The sequence below is a fragment of the Quercus robur genome, chromosome 12, assembly GCF_932294415.1.
Source record: "Quercus robur chromosome 12, dhQueRobu3.1, whole genome shotgun sequence".
NCBI lineage: Eukaryota > Viridiplantae > Streptophyta > Magnoliopsida > Fagales > Fagaceae > Quercus > Quercus robur.
Genome location: NC_065545.1, coordinates 29,054,540 through 29,081,283, shown reverse-complemented (window position 1 = coordinate 29,081,283; position 26,744 = coordinate 29,054,540). Strand labels below are relative to the sequence as shown.

General features: G+C 34.2%; 3 protein-coding genes across 4 annotated transcripts; 2 read left to right on the top strand and 1 right to left on the bottom strand.

The window, feature by feature from the left end:
- The first annotated feature begins 642 nt into the window (after nucleotides 1-642).
- LOC126708037 (PGR5-like protein 1A, chloroplastic) lies at nucleotides 643-7,767 on the top strand. 2 transcript variants are annotated; one of them, XM_050407858.1, is made up of 11 exons: nucleotides 643-1,018; nucleotides 1,410-1,525; nucleotides 1,750-1,846; nucleotides 1,959-2,059; nucleotides 3,637-3,693; nucleotides 4,161-4,237; nucleotides 5,446-5,497; nucleotides 6,440-6,550; nucleotides 6,645-6,742; nucleotides 6,896-6,971; nucleotides 7,383-7,767. In XM_050407858.1, the coding sequence occupies exons 1-10, from the start codon at nucleotides 817-819 to the stop codon at nucleotides 6,963-6,965; spliced, it is 981 nt and encodes a 326-aa protein (XP_050263815.1). In that variant the 5' UTR covers nucleotides 643-816; the 3' UTR covers nucleotides 6,966-6,971; nucleotides 7,383-7,767. The 2 variants fall into 2 exon arrangements, with proteins under 2 accessions (XP_050263815.1, XP_050263814.1); XM_050407857.1 differs by having other exon boundaries at nucleotides 645-1,018; nucleotides 7,398-7,767.
- A 913-nt stretch (nucleotides 7,768-8,680) lies between these two features.
- LOC126709614 (histone deacetylase complex subunit SAP18-like) lies at nucleotides 8,681-12,838 on the bottom strand. Its single transcript, XM_050409913.1, has 6 exons — nucleotides 12,565-12,838; nucleotides 12,433-12,465; nucleotides 10,090-10,200; nucleotides 9,909-10,004; nucleotides 9,066-9,140; nucleotides 8,681-8,964 (listed from the first exon to the last, which is right to left on the bottom strand). The coding sequence occupies exons 1-6, from the start codon at nucleotides 12,781-12,783 to the stop codon at nucleotides 8,932-8,934; spliced, it is 567 nt and encodes a 188-aa protein (XP_050265870.1). The 5' UTR covers nucleotides 12,784-12,838; the 3' UTR covers nucleotides 8,681-8,931.
- Nucleotides 12,839-15,123: 2,285 nt separating this feature from the next.
- On the top strand, nucleotides 15,124-17,260 carry LOC126710061 (expansin-A7-like). Its single transcript, XM_050410444.1, has 3 exons — nucleotides 15,124-15,323; nucleotides 15,744-16,059; nucleotides 16,692-17,260. The coding sequence occupies exons 1-3, from the start codon at nucleotides 15,170-15,172 to the stop codon at nucleotides 17,002-17,004; spliced, it is 783 nt and encodes a 260-aa protein (XP_050266401.1). The 5' UTR covers nucleotides 15,124-15,169; the 3' UTR covers nucleotides 17,005-17,260.
- The last annotated feature ends 9,484 nt before the right edge of the window (nucleotides 17,261-26,744 follow it).

Below are 26,744 nucleotides of genomic sequence, written 5' to 3'. Positions count from 1 at the left end.
ATGAAGGTAAATTCCAAAAGAAAGTATCTGCACAATCTGATGTGATTGATATGGGATATGCTTTGTTGCAAAGTAATATTATGAGTTTTGGCGATGAAAAGTATAACTCAAACATTTCATTGACCCTTCACAAACCCACACACCGACCACCTCCAAGTGTGAGATTGTTTGAATTAGTGAAGAAAAAAGAAAAGAAACCGCACAACAGCAAGAACATTTGAATTTTCGACCAAAGATTGGGATTTTGCTTTGTTTTCCTGGATTTAATTGGCGAAGAATTTGGATTCTCAGTTTTGGGATAAGAAAAGTTTCATTTCACTTAAGTAATGCCCTTGCCCAACAGGGCCCACTAAAACCCATCGTCCAAACTAACCCATCAAAAAGCCCAATCCACCCAAAAAAGAAAAGGACCGTAGGACTCACTGATCCACGTGAGAACCATGTGTAATCACAAGGTCTATTACAAACCATCCACATGTCCACCACAGAGGACATCCTTAGATTATCCACCAATACAAAAATGATGAGGTAGTAGTTATTGTCGGACCAAAACATTTGTGAAAACAAAAAAAACAAAAAAAAATCGATATGTATTTGTAACTACGTGACAAAAAGCCGTTGCATTTCCCTCCACACATTCCCACATTGCCTTATCTAAATCTTTGTGCTGTCTTTGTTTCCCTCCAAACACAAACTATCCCAAATCAAATGCACCAAACTTCAACAATCCCCACCTGGGAACCACATCATACTCTTCGATCAATCCCTCCATACCTACCATAGTTTTAGCTCTTAACTCCTACCCTTCCACTTCTAATGGCTGCCAAGTTAGCCATTACTTCAACATCCCCTCAGTTACACACTGCCCCTATTAAAAGACCCTTAGTTCCTATTTCTTCGTTTGTGTCTTCTTTGTCTTCTTATACAAGAGCTCAAACAGTTCAATTCAATGGAAGACACTTGTGCCTTCGACGCCAAGTTTTGGTACTTCCCACGAAGGCCACAGCTGACCAACAAGGTATTTTTTTAACTACCTAACTGTAGGATCAGTGAGTGAAAAATAGATCATGAAATTGGATAAAACTTAGGTGCAAGTTCCTAATTGAATTCAAACACTGTTTTGAATTTAATTCTTTTAAGAAAACACTATTAATGTCTTATTAGTCAATTAAATCAAGCGTTTGAACCTAATGTACTACACCTACGCTACAATACCTAAGTTTTACCGCATGAAATTGATCAAGGATGATTAGCATGTGGCTGTAGAGATTGATAAATTTGAAGTTGAGTGCTATACTTGTTATTGCCGTTAGAAAAATATTGGTTAGGAAGTGTTCTATTTGACTGTCTCTTTGCTTGGTTTCAATGAGAAAATCCATGTGCTTTCTTCTTTTGTTTTTAATTTTCAGACCAGGTTGAAGGAAGTGATGTTGTTGACGGTAAAATCCTTCCATATTGTAGCATAGACAAAAAAGAGAAAAAGTCAATTGGGGAACTTGAACAAGAGTTTCTTCTAGCACTACAAGTATGCATACAGCATCTTTCAACTTCTTTTTCTCTCTAGTCTTTTGCTATTTGATACATTATAATTCTACCAAAGAATAGATATAAGATATACTGGTATTTCGGTTTCATGATCAAAATAATTATGTTAGACCACTACTTCTATATAGACAAAAAACTAGCCCAGCTTCCTTTTGTTTATATAGTTCCTGAAGCATGCATGTTTGTTTCTGTTACCTTCTACAGTCATTCTATTATGAGGGAAAAGCTATCATGTCAAATGAGGAATTTGATAATCTCAAGGAAGAACTGATGTGGGAAGGAAGCAGCGTTGTCATGCTAAGTACAGACTGATCTTTATATATGGAACCTCAACCTAAATGTTTATGAATTAATGAATATGTGCATATCTAATCTTAACTTTTATGATGTTCTTGGTATTTTTTGCAATCTAGGTTCTGATGAGCAGAAGTTTCTTGAAGCTTCAATGGCTTATGTAGCTGGGAAACCAATTATGAATGATGAAGAGTATGATAATTTGAAGTTGAGGCTCAAGGTTTGTGAGGTTTTTTTTTTTTTTTGGTTTCCATTCTTAAATATCTATTTTGTAATGAGTATTGGATATAAAAATTATCTTTACATCCCATATTGAGGGAGGAAGAGAAACTATAGGACATAAAGTAGAAGAGTGGTTTGAATAAAAAAAAGGAAGTTCTTTGTTGGTGCCTCTTTGGATATGAAAGTAGCTAATCGGTACTATGCTGTGTGAGTGTCTTATTTTTACAAGGCATAGTATATAAATAAGTTTTACGAGTGGAAAAAGAGAAGTGTAACATGATATGATATGATATGGATTTTGGATTTTGGTTGGCAACCAACTTATTTACTTACTGTCTACATTGTAAGCAATTAAATTGTTGAAATGCAAATGGCCAATTATTAAAGAACGTGGATTCTTTAATTCTTGCCCATCTAATAGTAGAAAAAGAGAAGATTTGTTTGCATTTTATTCAGAAAAGAATTTAACAGGCATATAAAGTAGGCACTAGGCAGTGCGATAGCAATTGTTCTTCAGTTTTGACATAATTTTGTTTTAGATAATAAAGTGAGTAAAGTAAGAAGCTGTGCTGCTATACCCTTCTCTCTAAAAGATATATCCATGTTAGACACCTGCTAATTGCCAAAAAAGATCAACTTTTGGAGTTTGTAGGAATTTGTTTTAAGAAACTGAGGTATTGCCTTTTAGTATTTATCTAAAGTTTTCCCTATCAGAAGGTGGGATTCCCAAAGATGTAACTTTGGGACTGTTCACTTTATAATTTAGGTAGGATGTGTTTGGAGCCTGTGTAGAGACTATCAAACTGGGAGTATTCCTGCCTTTTTTACTTTTCCGGTGGTGGTTCCATTGTGAAACTGGTAGCCAATTAATTTAAGCTTCAACACCAAAACATTTCTAATAATGCAATATGGGATTGTAGTGCTTATGCGCCTTACTGGGTACTAGAAGCAATGCTGGCTTTAGCAGGACATGTATCGAAGGAAGAAGAGAGACATTGCTTCTCTTATCTGGGAGGTTTAACTTTGGATCTGCAGATAGGAAATTCTCAGCGTTCCTAATTAGCTTAAAGCAAACTTTAGTCATCCATTATGTTTATGCATGTTCACTGAATATGATTGCATGAGTTCATGTTAAGCATGCATATTTGATTGATACATGTGAGTTTATGCCATGGTAAAAAATAATCAGCAAAGTTTGTGCTAATTAGATATATATAATTGAACATGTAGTACAGTGAACACATACATTCACCTAGCAGGAAAATGAAAGAAAAGGGACAGAGGGAGAGAGAGAAATAACATCTACATTCAGAAAATCATTCTGATTGAACTGGAGAAATTTCTCAACATTTTGCATTGTTGCTGGTGGACATTTATCTTCATGAGCATTTGTATATGTATTGTCACTTTATGTCGTTGGACCATGTATCAGTCATATCTGGGACATGTCAGATCTTATACTATTGGATTCTTATCTTGAAAACTTAGCAGTATCAATTGAGCAACAACTTTAGTTGTACTTATTCTATCTCTTCTTCTAATATCATTTAAATATAAACCATATTTGTGTTGTAGTCGGAAGGGAGTGAAATTGTAGTTGAGGGTCCACGATGCAGTCTCCGCAGTAAAAAGGTGTGTTACTCTATCCTTTGATCTCCCTTGAATTTTGTCCTTCTGAAAATTTTGCATTGCATTAGCAAACCACAACTTTAGAATTTGCATTGGTGGTGAGAGAACATATGTTTACATAGTTGCTTGCTACTTAAATAATGTTTTACTGATTATCAAATGTCATGTAAGATCTTGTTTTAGGTAAATTTTCATTATTTTTGCCAGATATATCTTCTAGACTGGCATCAACTCACAAGCAATGATGGTTGAATTAAGTAGCAGGCCTGATTAGTATCTTGGTTTCCCGCCTTCTCTGCAAACATGATTTACCTTGGCATGAGAGTTCAAAATTTTTTACCCAGGGATTGCATGACTACTATGTCAAACCTGATTACTTCATTGTATTTTGATCTGGTGCTTCTGTAAATAACTTATTAATAGCCTGCTCGTCTTTGCTTAATCTTTACTGATTAAATTTGTTTCCGTAGGTTTACAGTGACCTGAGTGTTGACTATTTGAGGATGTTCCTGTTGAATGTCCCAGCGACCGTTGTTGCATTAGGATTGTAAGTATCAGATTTTCTGCTATCAATTTAGGTTTTAAATCCATGTGATGGTGACCATCTTACAATTGATTCCAGAGCTACCTAGGTTTATCCTTTCTTCGTGTAAAGTTGTTCAACTAAAAAAATTGTGGTTATTGTAGATCCTAATAGTTAAAAATACTGCATTGTCCATGCTATTCATATTGTTATGTTTCTGTATAAGATGAAGTGCACATGTACTAGGATAAAAGGTTATTTTCAGGTCAAATAATTATTGATTTTTATTACATATCAAGACTTCTTAAGCCAATCCTTCCTCTTCCTTAAAAGTAACTCATTCCTCTGGTTGTATATAGTTGAGATTATTTTAATCTATTTTACTGCACTGATGAATAAATCATGTTTATATTGGTAATTTATTTGTGAAATTTCTAGGAACTTAATAGTTCTCTGTAAAGTAGAACCCTTTTGCACACCAGAAATATCTCATAATCTTATTATTGTTGGAAATATTATAGTGAATATACAAGTTTTGATACAAAAAATAATATCCCAAGTAATTAGCAAAAACATAAAATAAATAGAATTTAGAACGATCTCACAATACTATAGAATCACGCTGCAAAAGTGTTGTTCTTAAAAGTTGATTTGTACCACCTAGAGTAAAACTCAGTGCGACTGGTTCTATTGGCCAAACAACCCCTAAGATTAGACTGTAGCTGGATACACTTCCACTCACGAAGGTTCAAAAACAACCCTCTATTGCCTTTCCTCAAAACAAATATAAATTGTAGAAAAATAAAAGTGGGAGATAAAGAAAATAGAAATTATTTATATTGAAATAGAGTAATAGAAAAAACTTATAAGAAAGGGTGTAATAATGGTTACTAAACACCCATAAAAGCCTAACCCATTATTGCCCAACGGCTATTTTTCTCATGATTGCGCAACGGCTATTTTATCCTTTATTGCCCAACATATAAACTTCCAACAGCTAAAAAAATCAAGATTAATAAAGTGTTTGGAACACATACCACACCAACAATTCCCCACATCATCATCATTATTTTGTCTACTTATTTCTTCTAGCAGTCTTAAATAATTAGGATTAATCTGAAATATAGAAAAAGTTATGTATGTAATGGATTCTGATCTTACTTTGCTTACAAGTCATGAGATCGTGTCTTTATTATGTGTTAATTAATTAATTTGTATTTTGTACCCTACAGGTTTTTCTTCCTTGATGATATTACCGGATTTGAAATTACTTATCTACTGGAGGTAGATGGTTGAGATTGTCTTTATCGTATTTTGTCTTTAAGAATCGAAGTTTATGTTTGCAATCTGTTTCAGTATATCTTTTTCCCAGTGACTGCAAGTGAATAAGTCTGTATGAATTTGTCCCAAAAGTAAGCCAGCCAAAATGTAAATTTCAGAAATCATCTTTATTGCCATTAAGACCACATTGGCATGTGGGGTGGAACTTCACCATTGCCATCTGAGAGAAAGATTACTGTATGTGTGTCTGTGTTTGTGTGTATGCGTGAGAGAGAAAGAGAGAGATCTCTAACATTCCATTTCTTATCTCATGTTTGCCTATAATCTTGTTATGTTTTATCCTGCCAATGAGTCATAGACTATTTACATCTCAAAAATTTTGAAGAATGTCAGGACTAATCAGGTCATCTGGTATGCTTTGAAAAGTCAAATATCTTACAATATTGCAGGTTCTATGATGGATCAATTATAAACCAATTATGATGTAACAATCTTGGATTACCACTGACTCTGCATATAGTAAGCTTTCTAAACTTTATTTGGGGCTGGGAGCAGGAGTCGCTGTTTGCTCGTGGAGTCATTCTTATAGCAGTTGTAGGATGGCCACTCTGTCATATTTTCGTGAAACGCATTGCTTCTTACTTCAAATTCTTAGAGACTTCATTAAGTTTTTTAAATGTTTCCCAAACCCTCAAAGTCAAATAAATTAGTTTTCAAATTCCAAATCAAATTTGTGATTATTTTTTGTCAGAAAAAATACTTAATATGTAACTGCAATAACATGATATCACAGATGAGTGTTTCAAAGTCTCTCTGGGGCATGCTATAACACCAATGGGAAGAACATTCATGAAATATCCTGTCCTACAATCAATTTATTACCTGTAACTTCTTAGGTATAATAACTATGTAACCCAAGCTCTTTTTCAAAATGTTGAATTGCAGCTCCCTGAGCCATTCAGTTTCATTTTCACATGGTTTGCTGCTGTGCCCCTCCTTGTTTGGCTAGCTCTCTCACTTACAAATGTGATTGTGAAAGATTTTTTGATCTTGAAGGTATAATATTTATTTGAATATCTTCCATGGTTATGTTGAACCACCACATAATGTTGGTATGCCTTGCTATTGACAAATAATATTCTTTTTCCAGGGGCCATGTCCAAACTGTGGTACTGAAAACAACTCCTTCTTTGGGACCATACTATCAATTTCTAGCGGCGGTACCACCAACAGTGTTAAATGCACAAAGTAAGTTCAAAGATCTCATTGATTTCATTAAACAATCATTGTGATTTTGCAGCATGTACATTGCTGTACCTGCATTTATCTAGGTGTGATTTATGAAACAAACAAGTTCATTTTCCATTAATTTTAACTGATACAAGTACTGTTTTGCCTCAGTTGTGGAACTGAGATGGTATATGACTCAAACACACGCTTAATTACATTGCCAGAAGGAAGTAATGCTTGATTCAAGGTACACACCCTGTCTATCATGCAGCCCCTCTAATTCACATTTTTGTAGCATATTGCACTTAGATAAATCAGCTACTTGTGATGAAGAAAATTACCTAACGGCTGATTGTTATAGTATACATTTCCTGTAGAAAAGGAACAGAACAATCTTATAAAGGTCATTTCTTTTTATGTTATATGGATCCATTGCTTAGCAACTGCAACCTGTTTACCAGGACTGGTACCTAGAAGACCTTGTGGTTCATATACACCACTTTCTTTTAGCTTTCTTATTGTAATATGACATACTGTGAACCTTTTGTATGTAGGAAACACAGCACAGAAAATTGGTTTTTTTTTTTTTTGGTGGGGGGGGGGGGGGGGGGGGAGTGGGGGACAATTTTGGTTCATACAATTATGACACATATCCAAGGCTATTTTGCTGCAGGATCAATACATTTTAAGGGATTTGCAATATCACAGTTACTAACCTATGACGTTGGAGATGAAGGGCTAAGGGCTTCACGTTGAAGATAGAGATAAAGCGTTTCACGTTATGTATATATATCCTGAGTCATCGTTTGTGAAGGGGGGAAATTTTTAGTGTTGTAAACTGAATCGCAACTCAACCGTTCATTGTGTTGATATTGTATTTATAAGTAAATCTGTATGACAATTGTGTTGATAGTGTATTTATAAGTAAATCTTTGCTCGTACTTATACCTATTACAGGCTCACACAGGGAAGAGAAGGGTGTGTTACTTGAATGAACATCCTATATATCTAATAAAATTATGTATGTGAAATTGTTATTTCAATCCACCCCCCCCCCCCCCCCCCCCCTCCTTCTCTTTTGTATAAAAGGTACAACACAATTACTTGTATTTTTTGTTTATTTGTCATGTATTACTTGTAGTATTTGAGATCTAAGTAAAGCCATTCAAATATTTGATACATCTCATAATATAGTTTGTGTGACATTATCATGTCTTAGATTCTTATTATAAGATTAAAAATTTTATGTTTCTAAAAGTAATCAATTAAATAGAAAAACTCTTGCCTCAATTTTGTCTTTTGCCTAGGAAAAAGCTGATGGTCACAAAGACTCACTGAAGGTAAAATCAGGACACCATGTTTACGTTAAACAATTTTTTTGATAGTTACAATGGGAACGAGGGATTTGAATTTTGAATATCTTGAAAACATTGAGTATGTTTGGTAACTATTTTTTCCCCTTATTTTCTGTTTCCAAAAATAATTTTCTATTTTTAAGACTAAAAAACTTGTTTGATAACCCATAATGGACAGAAAACAAAAACGGTTATCAAAACCCAATTTGTGAAGGATACTGAAAACATGCAAAATACTGTTTTCAGTTTCTAATTTTCAAAAGTCAATGAAAACACATATTAATGTAATGAATCTAGCACATTTAATGAGTTAGCATTAGAGTTCAAATCCTAGTAATAACATATTTTAGTATTTTCTATTTTTTTCTTCAAAAAACTATCTTTTCAATTTTAACTAACCAAACATGTTTTTGATTTCAAAAATACAAGAAAATTGTTTTTCTTTAAATTCCCAAAAACAAGTTTTTGAAAATAGAAAACAAAAACTGTTACCAAACATAACCTAAGTGCCAATCAATTGAGTTATATGGCTCTTGAGTCTTGACTCGCGGAAAGTTGAACAGTTTGCCCACCGAAAACACTTGGAATTAGACCCCAATAATGATAAAACAACGTTGTGGGAATTAGATCCCAACGATATTTGATTGAACAATGTTATAGAGTTAAAACATTCATACAAAAACATTGCAGCACCCATCCAGGTAAAAGGAAAGCTTAACCGTTAAAGCGTTTAAACACATCCTCATACAGATGGATTAATAAACCAAATGCGTAAGACCTCCCAAGTTAGTCTAGCAAAGATGCCACCTCAGAACAACAGCATAGCCACTTCATGCATCAACAACTTTTCCTCTAAAAGATTGCCACATCCAAGTAATCTCCAATCTACATTATCCAAAATGAAAAAAAAAAAAAAAAAAAAAAGTCAACTTAATAAAGTTAATATATACATGGTTATGCATATGGGTATATATATTTAAGTTTACCTGGAAGCTAAGTTCACCCAATGACTTGCTATCGTCTAGTCGTCTGCCGTTTCCATAAGAAAGAGTTGTCCCCACCTAAAAACAAAATTTGTATTCCCCACTGTAAGAGGCCAAGATACGTGAAAGTCTTAAGAAACAATGGCAAAAAAATTTCTACACGAGTGTGCATGCATGCTCAATTGCACCTCATTTTTTCTATTTTAAACCTATCACTGGAAGGTTATTACATATGCCCAAAGGCTTCAATTTTATTTTTAATTTTTTTATGTTTAACACACATCCAATGAGTTTTGAATTAACCTCATCTTCCACCCACTCCTTTGGGAGAAAAAAAATGCTATTTGAGCTACAGCTCATTGGCCCAAAGGCTTGATCAATTCATGTCGTGTACCAAATTACCAATAACAAAGTATTAATTATGACTAGTGGTTCATTTTATCTATTTCTCACCTATCATCTAAGGTTGCTACATATGCCCAAAGGCTTAATCAATTCATGTCATGGGATACTCCATAACTGGCACATAGAGGTGATTACAGAATTATAGAAAATTGAAGTATGCATTGAAGGTTCAGCTAGCTTGGAGTCCTAGGATTAAATACCACCTTCAAAGGGTCAATAATTGAAAGTATCAGCAGTATAAAATCCTGGGCTGAATATGGATTAATGATCACATTCACATGAATCCTAAATGAATCAGAAAGAAATGAATGTGTAAGCAGACCCTGAGCACCTGCATGCAAATAAATAAGCAGATAATGCAATTTTTTTTTTTTTTTTTAATCGTACAGTACACTAACTATATTTATCTATGACCGGCTAAATACAAGAAGTAGCATGTACCGTTCTCAAAACAAAACGGCCACGGTTATCAGGATATACAAAAGCGAAAGACAGTTTAGCACTTCTTCTCCTGGCTTCTGGAGCAACCTCTTTAACCTGTTAAAGAGCTAGAATTATCTAGAGAAAAATGAAAACATCTAATTCCATGAAAGATGGGAGAGGTGGAGTATGAACAACATACAAGATCAGTTAATTCACGGAGTGTCGCATCCTTCCATGTATAAATTTGAACCTCATCTTTTGGTTCCTTGCCTCTCACTGCAAAATCTTCCTCACCATGATGACTTCCATTCTACAGAAAATTAAAACCAAATAATTAAAAAACTGAAGAAGAAATGTCTATAAATAATAAGATCGCCATTTAGGTGTAGATAAACACCCATCCATCCATGCATGCAACTTAAAATAAGAGGATTTATCAGTTCATTTAAATTTGAAAAGGGCACATCTCTAGTACTCAGGAAGTATACAAGAAATATACAAATCATAGTAATAATTCCTCTCTCAACTCATTGGCATTTATCACAAACCTACTACCCATAAACTACATCAAAGAGAGCCCTAGGATTACCCAACAATTGGTTCTGTCAGGTGGAGTTAGTTGCATGTAAATTTTACTAGTTACAAGTGAGTCCAAAGGGTTCTTCTTTAGAATGGTTCCCTACGTTATCGAAAATAATAATAATAGGGGTAAAATACTATTTTGGTCCTTAAACTTTACAAAAAGTTTTTTTTTTTTTTTTTCATCCCTAAACTTTAAAAAATTCATTTTTCGTCCTTAAACTATTGAAAAGTTCATCTTTCGTCCCTAAACTATTAAAGATATTTTATTTATGTCCTTAAACTTTACCAAAAATTTGGTTTTCATCCTTAAACTACTGAAAAAAGTTCTATTTTCATCTCTATTTTTGTCTCTAAACTATTGAAAAAACTCTTTATAAAGTTTAGGTATAAAAAAAGAAATTTTTAAAGTTTAGGGACGAAAAAAAAAAAAAAATATTTTGGGAAAGTTTAGGGACCAAAATAGTATTTTAACCTAATAATAATAATATAATACATCAAAGAGCTAGAAATTAGCAAACATTGCTAATCCATAAGGATCAACAATAGTAATTGACCTTGCATCTAGTATAGATGCTAACCTTCATTGATGGGTCTATACACCAGTTGAACATCTAAGGGGCTATTTGGTAGGGTATTTTAAATAACAGTTTTCAATGTTTAAACAACATTACACGTATTTTCACACATTTTTTCACCCTCACATCACCCACACGTATTTCCAAAAAATACAAACAATATTACTAAAACAACATTACCAAACAGACCCTAAAAATTTCATGCACATTCACATGAAGAGTCTTATTGTGCCACATGGTCGAGGAGCAGTAGGAAAGAAGCACTCTACAGCAGGGGTACCAAGGCAGGGCATGCTGCCATACCAACTTTAAGGAAAACAAGAGATTAAGTGATTATGCCAGACCTGGTTGTGACACTGAGAAAGGAAGAAGAAAATAAACAGGTAAAGGGCTAAATTTTAGCACACAACAGTAGGGGGAACCTACTCTAGCAGTTTGGTGCTTTGACCAATGTAAGTGATTGATTTTGACTTCAGTAACCCACTTCAGGAGAGAGAAGTGACTTAATCCGTTGAAACTTCTAGTTATCCTACACATCTCTAGCAGTTTGTTACTAACAACAGATGACACTTGACAGCCAAAAGCTGTCTACATAAACATTCGTCACCCTCATTTCTAGGGAAAAAGAAAAAAAAAAGAAGAGGGAATTGAACACAGTGCACAGTTGGTCAACGGACTAAACCTTAAATGCAAGCCAGCCAGCAAGTAACCAGAAACTTATGTGAGTGAACCTTCACATTGGTAGCTTTTCAGGAGCAACTCTAGGTTGTCAAACCAAAAGACACAGATGATGTCTATTTCTCTTGTATCTGCAGCATTTCTGGATTGGGATTTCCTATATTGAAGTAATCTTTTTGCCATTAATACTAGTAAAACTATAAGGCAGCTGCTTTAGGATCGTGCCTGTTTTACCATTACACATGCCTCGATGTATCACGAATGAACAACACTAATCAATGTCCACTTGGCACTCCAACCTCCGACCTTTTCTAAAAACAGTCTAGTATTACCCTTCTCTTAGTATTAACATTCATGGGTTTGAATTTGAGAATCAGTCTCTCCAAAAAATGAGGATAAAGCTACCTCCCAACCATCACTCCCAGACCCCACAAATAAAATAAAAATGAGAACCTTGAACACTTAGTACGAACACAAAAATAGAAGCTTTGTGCACTTTAGTACAACCTATAACATTTTCCAATGAGACTCAATCACCATAACAGTTCAGTCACCACTTACACATCAGCGACTCATTCAAAAGACAACCTTAATTAATAAAGTTCTGTTCTTTTTTCTTAGTTAATAAAGTTCTGTTATAAAGCTCAGCTCTCAGTAACAATACATATATAAAAAATAGAGCGTAGTAAAGAAAATCTGGGGCATACCTTAGTGAAAACCCGGAGCAACAGAGGACAAGTCTGCAATTCAAGACAAGAAGACAAGAATACAAGTTACAATAAATGATGGGTAAGAAAAAGAAGAGTATAACAATGAGAGAGAGAGAGAGAGAGAGAGACCTTTTCACGATCAACGGGCTCAAAGCGAGGTCGAGCTGGAAGCGGTGGTGGTGGAGCCCTGGACTGAGGATGAGGATGAGGATGGGGAAGTGGAGGAGGCGGCGGAAGTGGTCTACCAGAAGAGGGTCTGTTAAGGTTCTGGTTCTGAGGTTGTTGCTGGGAATGGGGGGCTGCTCCCATTTTACCGTCTCTGTCTCTGTCTCTGCTTCTCTTCTCCATTGTGTGAAGTGTGATTGACTGAATTGAAAAATTAAGGGTTCGGGTCTCTACTCTTTAGCCTTTACTTATTTTATATAGCCTTGTTTTCAATGTTTTTTTTCGTTATTACTGTTGGGCTTATCAATGGGCTTTTGCTTTTCCTTCTTGGGCTAGATGGACTTTTCCACATTTTTTTTTTAACAAATATCATCCTTAACTTCGACATGACTGTCAATTTATTTATTTTATTTATTTATTTTTTGTTAAATATTAAAAGACTCTTTAGTCACTTGATGTGTACATGGATTTAACAAATCATCCATAATTTTGAAATGTCATTATCATTAAAAGATAAAGAGGGTTAATTGTTCAAATTGGAGCAAAAAATATTAATAAAATGTTTGATTTATCACAAATCTAAAATTCATAGGGTTTGTGGTTTGACCTAATATAGATGAGAAATTTGTGTTTTATTTATGATTTAAGGGATATTTCTATAATTTATGGGAATCAAAAAGATATAGAGTAAGTGGTATACCAGTTTTTGCCAGATTATTACTCATTGCTCATAAGACATCCTAAAAATCACATTAAACACTAGTATGATGAATGAAACTTTATACCTCCGAATTTATGACATATCTTCTAAGTTCATGGAACCTATCATTCGGGTATTCTTAAAGGGACTAATTGGTAATTTGGTATAACTATTGGTTATGCACTGATTGTCTTGACATGAAGACCATTGTTTGAAGCACATCATTTGATTTTACATTTGGTTCACAACATTGTTTTAGGGGGGGAGACCATCAAGTGTCAACATCTAGTCTAGATTTCTATTAGATTCCAATTTTGGTTGTTGTTTTACATAGGCTTCGAAAAAGCTATTATTATATTAATCTCTTCTTCTACTTATGGTTTACACGCTTTATTGATTTCTTGTATCTTACATTATATAATCGTCGTATGATCTATTGAATTCATTATTACAGCTTATTGCGAAGTTGAGAAATGATAATGTCAAAATCCAAATATGATCTATGGGGCATAGTAATTTATTTGATTCTCTTGTTCTAAATATTAATTTGTTGCATAACCGTGGCAATCTAGCAATACACTTACATTATGTCACATCATGTTAGGCTTAAAGCTGAAAAGAAGTAATGGATTCAGCTCAAAAATTAAAAGTTTTCAGTCAGTAGTCATGTGGAGAGCTTAGGAAACCTTAAGAAGAAAAACAAAACAAAGAAAGAGAAAGTGAGAAACCATGTACATATTACATAACAGTGTTCAGCAAAAAAAAAGAGAGGGAATTAAGTCATTAGGAGACAGACAGAGAAGAAGAAGAAAAAGAAGAAAGAAGAAGAAGCTGCTTCGTGGCGCCACCCTTGCTTTGTCGTCGTCTTCTTCCTTTTCTCCTTCTTCTTTGTTTTCTTTCCTTGCAAATCATTTGGTTCCAGATCTAAAAAAATGGAATCGTGCGAACCGCAAAAACCGGTAACAATTCATAGAACCGTACAGTTTGACTGTGGTTCGAGCGGTTTCATGCTTTTTCGCATAAATAGGTTCTTAGTTCTAATAGAACCGCAATAGTGAGAGATTTACGGATAACCGAGTCAGACCATATGATCCGGTCCGGGTTTGAGAACCATTAGATATATACATCTAATGTGCACATTGCTATCTCATGTTACTTGAAATTTGAGTGCTGAAATCATCGACCAAATTAATTATTTCTGCCCTTAATTTTAAAAATTGGACTACCCAAATGGCAAATTTATTGGGACGTCAACTCTAACAATTAACATAATCAGCTTATCCAATAATTCGGTAACTATTGTCACGTTCTTCTCTGATTGTGAGAGAAATGGTAGCATTTGAACCCCAATTTTAAGTCCAAATTAAAATAACCAACTGAAAATTAATTTGAAAAGCAAAATTTTAGATAAAATATAAATAAATAAAAAAATGTACAGATGTTCTAAGAAGAAAAGAGGAAAATCATTGCCTGGTTTAATCAATCATTTCAGGTAAAGACAAGAGCTTAATTAAATACTACATGCCTGCACGTCCCCAAGTTTAGGTCACATTTTATAATGGCAAAACGACATACCGCACCATTAAGCTGTGGTATGGAATGTATTATGTTCCTTCAACAACCACACGTTGGGCTACAAGGGAGTTTAAAAATACATTGTATAAGATAGATTCCATATCAACTATTTTTCTGTAACAAAAAGAAAATTACTTGATAAAACAATATTCTTTTTATAGATGAAAGACTATATTCGTGAGGGCCACTAAGGCTGTCTTAGGGTTGGACATTATATATAAGTTTAAACGTACAAGTAGTCAATAGGCATTGCTGCACTAGGTCACAAATTAAGTTTCCAGGACTCATTGAATCATGGCTTCTTCCCTTCGATCATGGAGCTTGTGCTTCTTAATGGCATCCATATTGGCAATCAGCAGCAAGTCAACAATGGCAAACTTCCAACCGAGCCCGTGGCAACTTGCCCATGCAACCTTTTATGGTGACGAAACAGCCTCCGAGACCATGGGTATGTTGTTCACAGTATTTTGTTTTCAATTTGTTGTGCTATCCATTTTCTTGATTCATTTGCACAAAAATGAAATAGTCTTATTACTTACCTAAATGTGAACAAATAATTTTATCATGTAAATCTTCAATGCATTTTTTGGATTGTAAAACCAATGCATTTAAAAGTGGTCTAACCTACACCAAAAATTAATTGATATCTTAACTAGATGATAAAAAACAATCATTATAAAGCGAACATCATTATAAAGTAAACATCATATGTTAAAATTCTATCATATTTATTAAAAAGAAAGTGATCATTGGTTTTTCGGTTTTTGTGATACACCATACAATGTTACTAATATGACTATTTTTTAATCACAACAATTAAGAATTAACTTTGTTTGTTAATGTTATAATTACGGTTCACACTTCACAGGGGGAGCTTGTGGGTATGGAAATCTATTTGCTAATGGTTACGGAACAGATACAGCAGCCTTAAGCTCAACTTTGTTCAACAATGGATACGCTTGTGGGACTTGTTACCAGATAAAGTGCTTTCAATCACCGTGGTGCTATAGTGGGGTAACATTCACAACAGTAACCGCTACGAACCTTTGCCCACCAAATTGGTCACAGGACTCCAATGCTGGTGGGTGGTGCAACCCACCTCGAGTCCACTTTGACATGTCCAAGCCTGCTTTTATGAAAATTGCTCAATGGCAGGCCGGCATTGTCCCAGTCATGTACCGCAGGTAACACTTAATTATCACTACTCACAAATATCATAATTCGTCAATCTCAAAAATAACTATACTAATCTTACCCAAAAAAAATATACAAAATCGAGTTTCTTATTAGCAGATTGTTAAAAAAATATAAGAGTAAGGAATATGTTTATTGAGTACATAAAACTATCTTGGGAAGTTGGGATTAAAATATTCATTTTGAGGTGGTCCTGAGAGTTGAGACTATGCTTAATTAGATCACCTACTCTTCTTATTAAATTATAAATACAATAAACTTTGAAATGTTATCGATTTAAGTGGTTGAAGGTTTTTTTTTCTTTTTCTTTTTTTTATTTCAATCCTCTAAACTTTATTTATTTTTAAGATAAACCTTCCATATGTTCCACACTCGTAACTTGTAAGTCCACCATTTGAAAAGTAAATAATACTAAAACTAACTGCAAAATTGGACAGAATTAGATGAAAATACTAAATTGTATACATGTTAAAACTAAAAGACTAAAATGAAAAAAGAAAATTTAAGAATGAAAAGAAAAACAAGTCGAAATTAGATGGTGTAATTTATAATTTAACTTTAACATACTTTTCAAAAAATAAAAAGAGAGAATATTTCTCATTGCTTCCCATGTTTGTTGTAGGGTACCATGTGGAAGGACCGATGGCCTTAGATTCTCTTTCCAAGGAAATGGGTACTGGTTGTTGGTGTATGTGATGAACGTTGGAGGTGGAGGAGACATTGCTAATATGTGGGTGAAGGGAAGCCAAACAGGGTGGATAAGCATGACCCATAATTGGGGAGCTTCATACCAAGCATTTGCAACTCTTGGAGGCCAACCTCTTTCCTTTAGGATCACCTCTTACACAACCCAGGAGATTATTATAGTTTGGAATGTCGCCCCTGCTAATTGGCAAGTAGGATTGACTTATGGAACCAGTCTCAACTTCCATTGATATACAACTTCACCATGGCCTCTGAAACAAAGCAATGGTTTTTGAACTGTTAACAATAGTGGCCAACTTAGGAACACCAATATATATCAAGTTTTATTTCTTCTTTTTTTTTTTTTTTTATTATAATTATTTGCTGAGTACATGTTTTACCGGTCTAGTTTGCCAAGACAATGGTAATTGTAAGGATTTTATTTCTGTACTGTACCTATTATTGTCTATCTTCACTTCAAAGGAATGAAACTCTATCATTTTTATAGCTTTTGTTTGCATTTGAAACTTGAAGTATATCTGTATATGGGAGTGTTGATAGTGCCACTAGTGTAAATGAACCAGTCTATTTATGAACAGCTCGAGCTTGGCTTGGAAAAAAATTTGTTTATATTCGTTTGTTTAGAAAATAAACAAATTTCAAGCCTTAAGTTAGGCTCGATTACTAAATGAGCCAAGCTCAAATATAATAATGTGTTCATAAACAAAATTGTGAACATAATAGCTTGATTTAACTATATATAATATTTTATTTATATGTATATACTTGTCTAAAGATATATTTATATAGATTTAAAATTGGATTGTATAAGTTTGTCAATAGATTCATATGATATTAAATTATTTTCTATAGCTTATTGATGATATAAACAATCTATTCATAGTAAAAATCCATATAATTGTAGGGAGGTAAAACATTGTTGTCATGGTTTCATAATATACATATATATATATATATATATATATATATATATATAAAGAATAAGTTAATCAAGTAACTTGTGAACAAGCTTGAACTTACTTAACAAGAAAATGAGTAAAACTTAAATATAAAATCTTGTTTGGTGATGAGCTTGAGTTCAACTCGTGTTTAAAAAATAAAATAAACAAGCTTGAACTTTTAATACTCGACTCGTTTACAGCTATGCCAACACTCTGTGGAAGTTTTATTTAATCTCAATCCACATAATCCTTGATATCAACAAATCCCCCACTTAAATTATTGACATCCTCGTCAAATCTCGCATTGTGCTCTTAGGGTTTGTTTGGTTGGATGGATTTTAGGGAGAATGGAAGATCTAAGAGAGAAAATGGGAGAGAAAATGTTTTTTGGAATGTTTGGTTGGGTAAATCTTAAAAAGGGAAAATTGTTGAGCCCAGATGTTTTCTTCCCCAGTCAACCAAAATGTTATCTCTTTAATTTGGGGGGAAATAGAAAATATAAAAGTAATCGTAGTCGAATGACAAAACTACCTCTCACGTTTTGATTGTTCATTTTCTTTTCTTTTTCTTTTTCTCTTGGGCGTGATACATTGCTTCTCTTCTTCTTCTTTTTTATCTTTTTTGGTTTGGTGTTTGGTTCTAATTAAGGCGTTTTGTTCTTTTTCTTCTTCTTTTTTTTTTTTTTTAATAAACTTTGGTAATTGCCTCTCTTTTTTGGGTTGGTTGTTTGCCTTTTTTTTTATTTAATTGAACATCATTTAATAATAAGGGCATATAAGTTAATTTATACAAACTCTATTTTCTATCCTCCCATTTTTCTTCTAAACCAAACAAAAAAGTTTTCCATCTCTCCACTTTTTTAACCCCAACCAAATACAAATGAGGAAAACTATTTTTTTTTTCTATTTTCCCACTTTTCCATTCCCTCCTTATTTTCTATCCTTAGACTTTTACATCCCCCCAACCAAACGAACCCTTAGTGCCATTGAGTCACATAGTTTTGCTAGGCTAGCTTTGATACCATTTGTCAAGACCCAAGAAAAAAATTTAGTCACATATGCGATATATGGTAAAAGGATTAGTCAACTTATGATTAAAACTCAATGTAAATATTTATATAGTCCAATTTGACCTAGTAAACACCCATTATGGTACCTAATACACACTTATTCAATTGAATCCATAAGATCCAAGTTATCACAGTTAGAAATGTTGAAAATAACTTGATTCAAGATCCACAAAACCAAATGAGCAAAGGATTTTTAGCATTGTTTAGAATCACTAGCATATATTTGTAACAAAAATAAAGGAGTAGACCACACTTGATTAAAGGCCTCCACAAGAGTGAGAGAAGTCATATGTTCCTACCATGTGAAGAATGGTGGTGTGTGTGTGTGTGTGGAAGGTGAACTACACCTATTCACTTGCAACTTTCCCCGTATTCGTCCATCACGCCCTCTATCACACTAACACAATATGTGTAGAATTAATTGTATGGATTTTGATGAACCAAGAAATTCCCTTCATCTAGAGAAGCCTTTGGACAACCCAAGTAGGTTGGACGATCAAAGCAGTTGTCATTGGATGATCAAAGTGTCATAAATACGCATTTAATGCATGAGTCGTTACCAATGGACGCACGTGTATACATGACCGTTGGCAAGGTAATAAATCACCTCATAAAGCCATCAGAGGCGTTACAAGAGCCATTAAGACTACCATTAAAGGCCTCCAATGGCTAAAGAAGTCAGAGACCTATATAAACCACCTCAGAACCTAAGCAAAGGTACACATTCATACAGACAAGTACACATATATATACAAATACACATATTCACATCCATACACAGTGAAATACACTCTCAATTCTTATTACTTCTCTTTCACAACATTTGACTTTATCATCGAAGGCTCATTGGCAAGCACCACACCGATGACCAGAAGGAGAGAAACACCATTGCTATTCTTTTACAGATTGTAGATTCATTCACGCCAAATTCCGTCTAGACCAACCGATTGACTGACAAATTTAGCTTCATCAGATTTTATGAGAGAATCAGAATTTATTGGTTTTTAATGGGCAAAACCAATACTTTAGCAAGTAGAGAGTAGGGACCTTTCCATTATGTATGGACTTAATGCAAGTTTGCCCCCATTAAAGGCTACCTATAGCCAAACAAATACATAGTAATAAAATCCATACAATTAATTATAAGATGTACTAAAATAACCTTATATGAACAATATGTGGTATCACCGCGAACCCTTGGAGCGGTGATCACTTCACAGGTATAAGGTTTTGTGGGGTGTGGGGGGTTAGAGCCGACTAGAGTAGAATTTTTATCTTATAATAATAATAATAAAAACAATATGTGGTGATCATTATCCATTATTGGGTCTAAATTGCTCACTAAAATGCACTCTAACTAATCCATGTTTTTTTAAATAGATAAAATAATGACTACTGTGAGGGACTGAGACTTGGCTTTCAAAAAGAGATTAGACATCGGTGCTTTTCTTTTCAGGATCATGTGGAGTTGCCACTTCTTTTTTATTGCAAAAAATAGGAAAAAACTATAATATACAATTTACATATTTGAGATTACTCAAGTTTCATTAATTGAATACAAATACAATTTGGTAGAATATCATTACAAGGTTTTGGACCTAAATACAATCTCTGTAAAAAAAAATAAAAATACAAAACTTTGGTCCTAGATACAATCTACCAAAACAAAATAAAGCACTAGTTCTACCAACCTAAAATTTTAATGTTCAGGGGCTAGGTTATAGAATGGGAAGGTGTTAGACACCCATTCTGCTCGAACAAAGTTCGGTCTTCTAGACTTTTTAATGATCACTTAAGTACCCTTAAACAATGATATGCAACATGGTATGTTAGTATTTTTAGATCTATGGTTGGAAGCTATACAAAAATCTCAGATCTATATACTCTTTGCTGTAAAGAAATCAGATCTGAATTTTATATTAGCTAAGAGAATGACTTTTGAAGAAAATTTTCAGATCTGATTTTTAATTGACTAAGAGAATGATTTTTGAAGAAAATTTTCAAATTTGATTTTTTAAATAGCTAAGAGAATGATTTTTGCAGAAAAATTTTAAATCTGATTTTTTAAATAGCTAAGAGAATGATTTTTGAAGAAAGATTTCAGATCTGATTTTTAATTAGCTAAAAGAATGATTTTTGCAGAAAAATTTCAGATCTGATTTTTTAAATAGCTAAGAGAATGATTTTTGAAGAAAAATTTCAGATCTGATTTTTTTAAATAGCTATGAGGACGAATTTTGAAGAAAAATTTTAGATCTGATTTTTAATTAGCAAAAGAATGATTTTTGAAGAAAAAATTCAGATCTGATTTTTTAAATAGATAAGAGAATGATTTTTGAAGAAAAATTTCAAGTCTGATTTTTTAAATAGCTATGAGCAATAGATCTAAGATTATATCAATATGATCAAACATATGAACAAACAATCATGGCATGCATTCTTCATCATGAAAAAAGATTCAAAAGAAAAAGAAAGAGCATATCAGAGATTAATATTCATATGGAAAATCTAATTAGATACACATGCTAATAAGAGAGTAAACATTCATACATCCATGTTTATAAAAGAGTAAAAGTGACACCTACATCAATTACACGAACAAATTCTGCGGGGGGAATTACTTTAGAGTTAGAGAGAGTGAATCTCTTTAAGTCCTAAAGAATTTTCACTTAACTGGAAAGAAAATCTTAAAGTCAAACTTCTAGAGTTTCTTTAACGTTAAGGGGCAAAGTGGTGCTGAACAAGGTTGTCAAAATCGGGATCCTACGTAAGATCGTTGGAGGTATGTGGGATCGTGAATCGTAGGATCGGATCGTGGATCGTAAGATCCTACATTATTTAAGGAAAAAACAAAAAATACACATTGGTATATTAAATAATCACATAAATTATACATTCATTGATATAATTACCATACATTATTACATCCATTTGTAAGCATCATTTAAAGAGACCAAAAACCTCAAAATATGACACTCTATTGGGATATTTTTTATTTGAGTCCAACTGACACTCTCTCTATATTAGAGTGGAAAAACTTAGTCTATTGGGATTTTATTTTTCATTTGGGTCCAATTGAGTCTTCTGTAAAGTTAAAGAAGATTATAAGAAACCAAAGTTGTTTAGGATCGTCAAAATCATGTGATCCTACCGATCCTGAATGATCGCTAAGATCCTTGAAAGATCTAGATCATTTTGAGTAGGTGGAATCGTAAAATCGTAGGATTGTAAGATCCAGATCGGGATTTTGACAACCATGGTGCTGAATTTTAGATTTTCCCCTCTATTTATAGAGTTGTGTCTGCTTAAAAAATAAGATAGGGTTGCTTAGAAAATCACCAAATATGAATTAGGTCAGGTTTTATCCCTAAAAAATCGAATCTAATAGGCCTAGACCTAAACTAATCGTTTTTGCGGCCTAATTTATAACCTCTGCCAATCGGCACTATGGAAGTGCCGATTGGCACTCCTCAGTGCTTGGCCCAATTTCATCTTCTAGTTCATTTTGGACTCTTTTTTGGGAATTTTCTAGGCTGGGAATTATACTTGGATGTTTTTTAAACTTGCATTCCTAATAAAATCCATTTTAACTTGATAATTAGGTCCTTTAAAAAAATAATTATCTAAAAGATAATTACTCTAAAAGCCTAATTATCAACAATTCTCATATTATCAAATTATCCATTTTATTCCTATGCAACTAAACTTATTTTTAATCAAAATCAACAACCAATCACAAAAATTATTTAATTGATTTTAATTATTGACCAATCAAAATTAATTTCAATTAATCACACGTGGTCAGTTCACCCAACTGAATGCATGCATACTATGAAAACTTGATCTTATGATATCTTTCAATCTGACGGTCCGATTGGGAATTGGGCATATCGTCGCGATCGTTAGAATCTCAAGATCAATTTTACGATATGGGATGAATGATTTAATGCATGAAAAGCAATTATGATCTTTTGGGTACTTAGAATGATCATTTCAGTCATCTTCCAAGATTAAATTTTGAGCGCAAAATTGAGTGTTTACAACTATGCTAGCCCACAACAAGAACAATGCTAACAAGGAACTGTAAGAATAAATCTAACACCGAGATATTGATTTTGCCTGCCAAAGATTGTAGTCTAATGAGCCATTATGTATGGGACTGTGCTATTCGTATGATGAGGCATGAGATGAACAGATGCTCAGTAGTCTCTGGTGCATTTTGACAAAGTGGGAAATCCGTATCTTCGATTGGAATATGGAGTTAATGATGTTAATCACTGATCTTATTAGGAGAGAGTTCCAAGCAATCTTCCCTAAGAAGATTTATAGGTGTTCATGGATTCTAACATGCTCCCCTATCCTTTTGACAGGGGCTTGCTGATATGAATCTGAGTTACTGCCAACTCTACAGGCTGATTTTCTTGAGAATTGGTTATTTGGGTTTAAGGTCCAAAATAAACTATTATTGGTTACCAAGGAAGAATAATTCTCAAGATGTGAGCTAGATTCTGCTTCAAAGGTTGATTATCGCTATAATTCCTTAACCAAAAATTTCAATTTGGGCTATTGATCCATTAATTAAAAGCATTGTTGCAAATGCCCCTTACTAGAGAAATAAGAAGATGTTAAATATAACATAAATGAGAAAAAATAATTGACATACTCTTAACACATGAATAATTTGAACCCAAACCCATTAATTATGATTAGTTCACTCTTATTTCTATCTAACCTAAAATTACAATGAGCTTACTCCTATTTCCTAATATGCAATTAGGAGTGATTCCTTTAAAAAAAAATAATAATAAAAATTTAGCAATTTGAGAATTTTTAGTTGAATTGGCATATGCCATATGGAGCTAATATGTGTGTCAATGACAAAACTGCCATGTCACCATGTGTTAAGGGGGAAATTATTCTATATTCTCGGAGTACCATAAATGCATACTCTCTCCTCTCACATAAATTGTGGGATCCACTAATTAAATTCATGATGAGACCTACCATTCATGTGAGAGGGGAGACTACGCATTTATAGTATTTCGAAAATACCTAATAATTTTCCGTGTTAAGGATATGTCAATCATTTTTGTCATGCCTGTTAAATTTATTGTTCAATTTCGACATTAAAAGGTATATTATTATGAGAGAAATGTTAATGAATACCCTAAGGGAATTGGTTTAATCAGTTTTTTTTTTTTTTTTAATTATGGGAAAAGAAAAAAAATACTTTTTTTATACAATTTTTTAATAATTTCCATTAAAGTGATACAAAAACTTTTCTAAAATGTTCATTAACAAATGCCCTAAGAACACCTATTAATCGGACCCTTATTGTAATTCTTTTAAGGGCCAATCCGTCCAAACTAGAGTTTGGTTGGGAGATTGCAATAAGGATGGCAGCTCACAGTGATAACATGTAATTTACTTCTTTTTCCTTTTTGTCTTGGCTTGAGTTACTTGTATGAAAATTAGGTTTGTAAATGATCAAGTCATTTATAAACAACTCGTACTTGACTAGATAAAAAACTCGTTCATGTTTGTTTGTTTATAAACGAGCTAAGCTTGAACTTTAATTTTTGGCTTATTTAATAAATAAGCCGAGTTCAAGCAAAAAAAAAAAAAAGTTCATGATCAATAAGGCTCGATTAAAAACAAGATGAACTTAAACTGGTTTATGAGCTTGGTATTAAATTTAATATGATCTTGAAAAATAAACTCATTTTTTACTAAGTTTTTAATTAATTGGTGTTGAGGTCCAAAAAATCACAATGTTGTACCAAGGCCCAAAACAACGCAAAAGATTGAAACCTAGGAAAAATAAAGCATTTGGGCTTCCAATAAAGAAAAAAAGAGGAGAGGTCCAAACCCATTAAGGGTCCATAAGAAGGGACCCAAATCCATGAATGGGCAAGTTTTGGGCCCCATGAAATAAAGGAAAGAAAAAGCTCAGCCCAACCCTCAAAGGTCAGAAACATTGCTAGGGAGCCCAGGAAAATAACTGGTTTAGGATACCTGGGGATTCCCAGGAGCCTGGGATCCTCGGGACATGTAACAAAGCCAGGTTTGGAATAAGACAGTTCAGGGGGGTGCCAAGAAATACAAGGAACAAGAATAGATATGTATCTATCAGCCACCCAATGATGCAGAAAAAGGGTCAGAGGGCCTAGGAACCAACAACTCTTAAGCAAGAGTCTGGTATCTCGGGTAACCTAGGAAGAAGAACTAGGAAGGAAGGTGGCTTGGGATCTTTTGTCCTAACAGAATGGAATTAGCTCATCTGAGGAAAATGACAAAAGGGAAAGCAGCCAAAAGGTGGGTCTAAAAAAACAAAGTGGAATCTAGAAACCTTGGAGAAGGAAAGAACAAAAGCCAGCCTTCTAGGACCCCCCAGAACGGGAAAGTCAGCAAAAGGCATTTTGAAGAAGGAACCTCAAAAGAAGAAAATAATGAGAAATGAGGAAGGGACCAGCCACCAATGTTACTGGCACAACATTGGTTCTGGTACCCATGGGAGCAAATAGAGGGAATCAGTGGTACCCCAGAAACCTTAGGATGGCACTATAAAAGGGGAAGCAACCAATAGTGAAAAGCATTTAGCAACAATGAATTAGAGTAAAAATTCTTGAGAAAACTCTGTCAGAATTCAAAAAGAGAGAAAAATGAGGGAAATACCATCCGGTATCCTCAAGCAGCCACTAGAGAACACACTTGGATTCAAAGAAATTCAAACTTTGCAAGTCTCAGAGGCTTGAGGAGCCATCTAAGTCTGTGATTTTTGAACTTATTTGGACCTTGTAACATGTCCTAGTGAGCATAATGTATTACATAATCAAGAAAGTAACGAAGTATTTTACATTATTTTAAGGATCCCTAATGCTTTATTTTATGTTCCTTCTTTATCATTTCTTTCGTTGTTGTTCAATGCATATATTTCATATATGTTAGCATGTATGTGTTGTAGGATTCGTGCTCTGTGTACCACCTGGTTCGAAATTAGTCCAATTTAGCTGTGATGAACCAAACCCAGTCCCTTAAAACAATAAGTATTGGGCCAGGATCCTTGTTTCTACTTGGGCCTGTGTGCTACCAAAAAAAAAAAAAAAACCCCACACATTAAGGCAACTCCGCTGGGGACTAGGTAAAGGAGAGGGAAGAAGCAATCCCTTCGCAAAGCATGGCTCCAAGACCAAGGAACAGTAAAGGTACCAATGTACCACTTGCGTCATCTAAGCCCGTAAAAGAAAATGAGGCAACTTCCAGGCAGAGGAATGAAGTACCTCTAGTGGAGTAGGAGGTCGTCTCAAGACAGAGGCGTGGGGTGCAGGAGTTAGACCCCATGGCTTAGATGGTAGAAATGATGAAAGACTTACAACAGGAGATCTACCTCCTTAAAGAGGGAAGGACTTAAGAAATCAGGGATAACGGCCCCCCTGTGGTCAACCAAGAGAGAGCCCAACCAGAAGGAAGGTTAGCAGTAAGAGAGGGAGCTAACCCCCAATATCTCACACTAACAGATGTCAACGCCCTTTTGGAACAAGAAAGGGAAAAGCTCTCGGGGATCCCTAAGAAATTCTCTCAAGATCCCCAATTCCCACCAGAACTCATTGGGAAGCCTTATCCCAAGGGATATGAACCCTCAAAGTTCCATCCTTTTGAAGGAATGAACGGAAGTGCTGTGGAGCACGTGAGTAGGTTTATTCACACCATGGGTCCTTACATAGGAGACAAGGAGTTGTGTCTAAGAGAGTTTGCTAAGTCCCTAGTGGACAAAGCATACACATGGTACATTACCTTAAGGTTGGGGTCCATCAAGACCTGAGATGAGATGATGGAGAGGTTTTGCGCAAAGTATTATCCAAGTAAGGACAAGGTCACCTTCCAAAGCCTTTAAATGGTAAGGTAAAGGCCTGGAGAAGACCCTGTCCAGTTCATCAAAAGATTTAAGGATGTTTCTCTA

Bases quoted from the DNA above. Each gene is read 5' to 3' on its own strand.
- LOC126709614 (XM_050409913.1), bottom strand. From the start codon at position 12,783: ATGGAGAAGAGAAGCAGAGACAGAGACAGAGACGGTAAAATGGGAGCA. The intron at 12,466-12,564 runs GTCTCTCTCTCT...CTTGAATTGCAG, and splicing joins AGCCCGTTGATCGTGAAAAG to ACTTGTCCTCTGTTGCTCCG. The intron at 8,965-9,065 runs GTAAACTTAAAT...TGGATAATGTAG, and splicing joins TGGGTGAACTTAGCTTCCAG to ATTGGAGATTACTTGGATGT.
- LOC126710061 (XM_050410444.1), top strand. From the start codon at position 15,170: ATGGCTTCTTCCCTTCGATCATGGAGCTTGTGCTTCTTAATGGCATCC. The intron at 15,324-15,743 runs GTATGTTGTTCA...CACACTTCACAG, and splicing joins AACAGCCTCCGAGACCATGG to GGGGAGCTTGTGGGTATGGA. The intron at 16,060-16,691 runs GTAACACTTAAT...TGTTTGTTGTAG, and splicing joins GTCCCAGTCATGTACCGCAG to GGTACCATGTGGAAGGACCG.
- LOC126708037 (XM_050407858.1), top strand. From the start codon at position 817: ATGGCTGCCAAGTTAGCCATTACTTCAACATCCCCTCAGTTACACACT. The intron at 2,060-3,636 runs GTTTGTGAGGTT...TTTGTGTTGTAG, and splicing joins ATTTGAAGTTGAGGCTCAAG to TCGGAAGGGAGTGAAATTGT. The intron at 6,743-6,895 runs GTAAGTTCAAAG...GTTTTGCCTCAG, and splicing joins AACAGTGTTAAATGCACAAA to TTGTGGAACTGAGATGGTAT.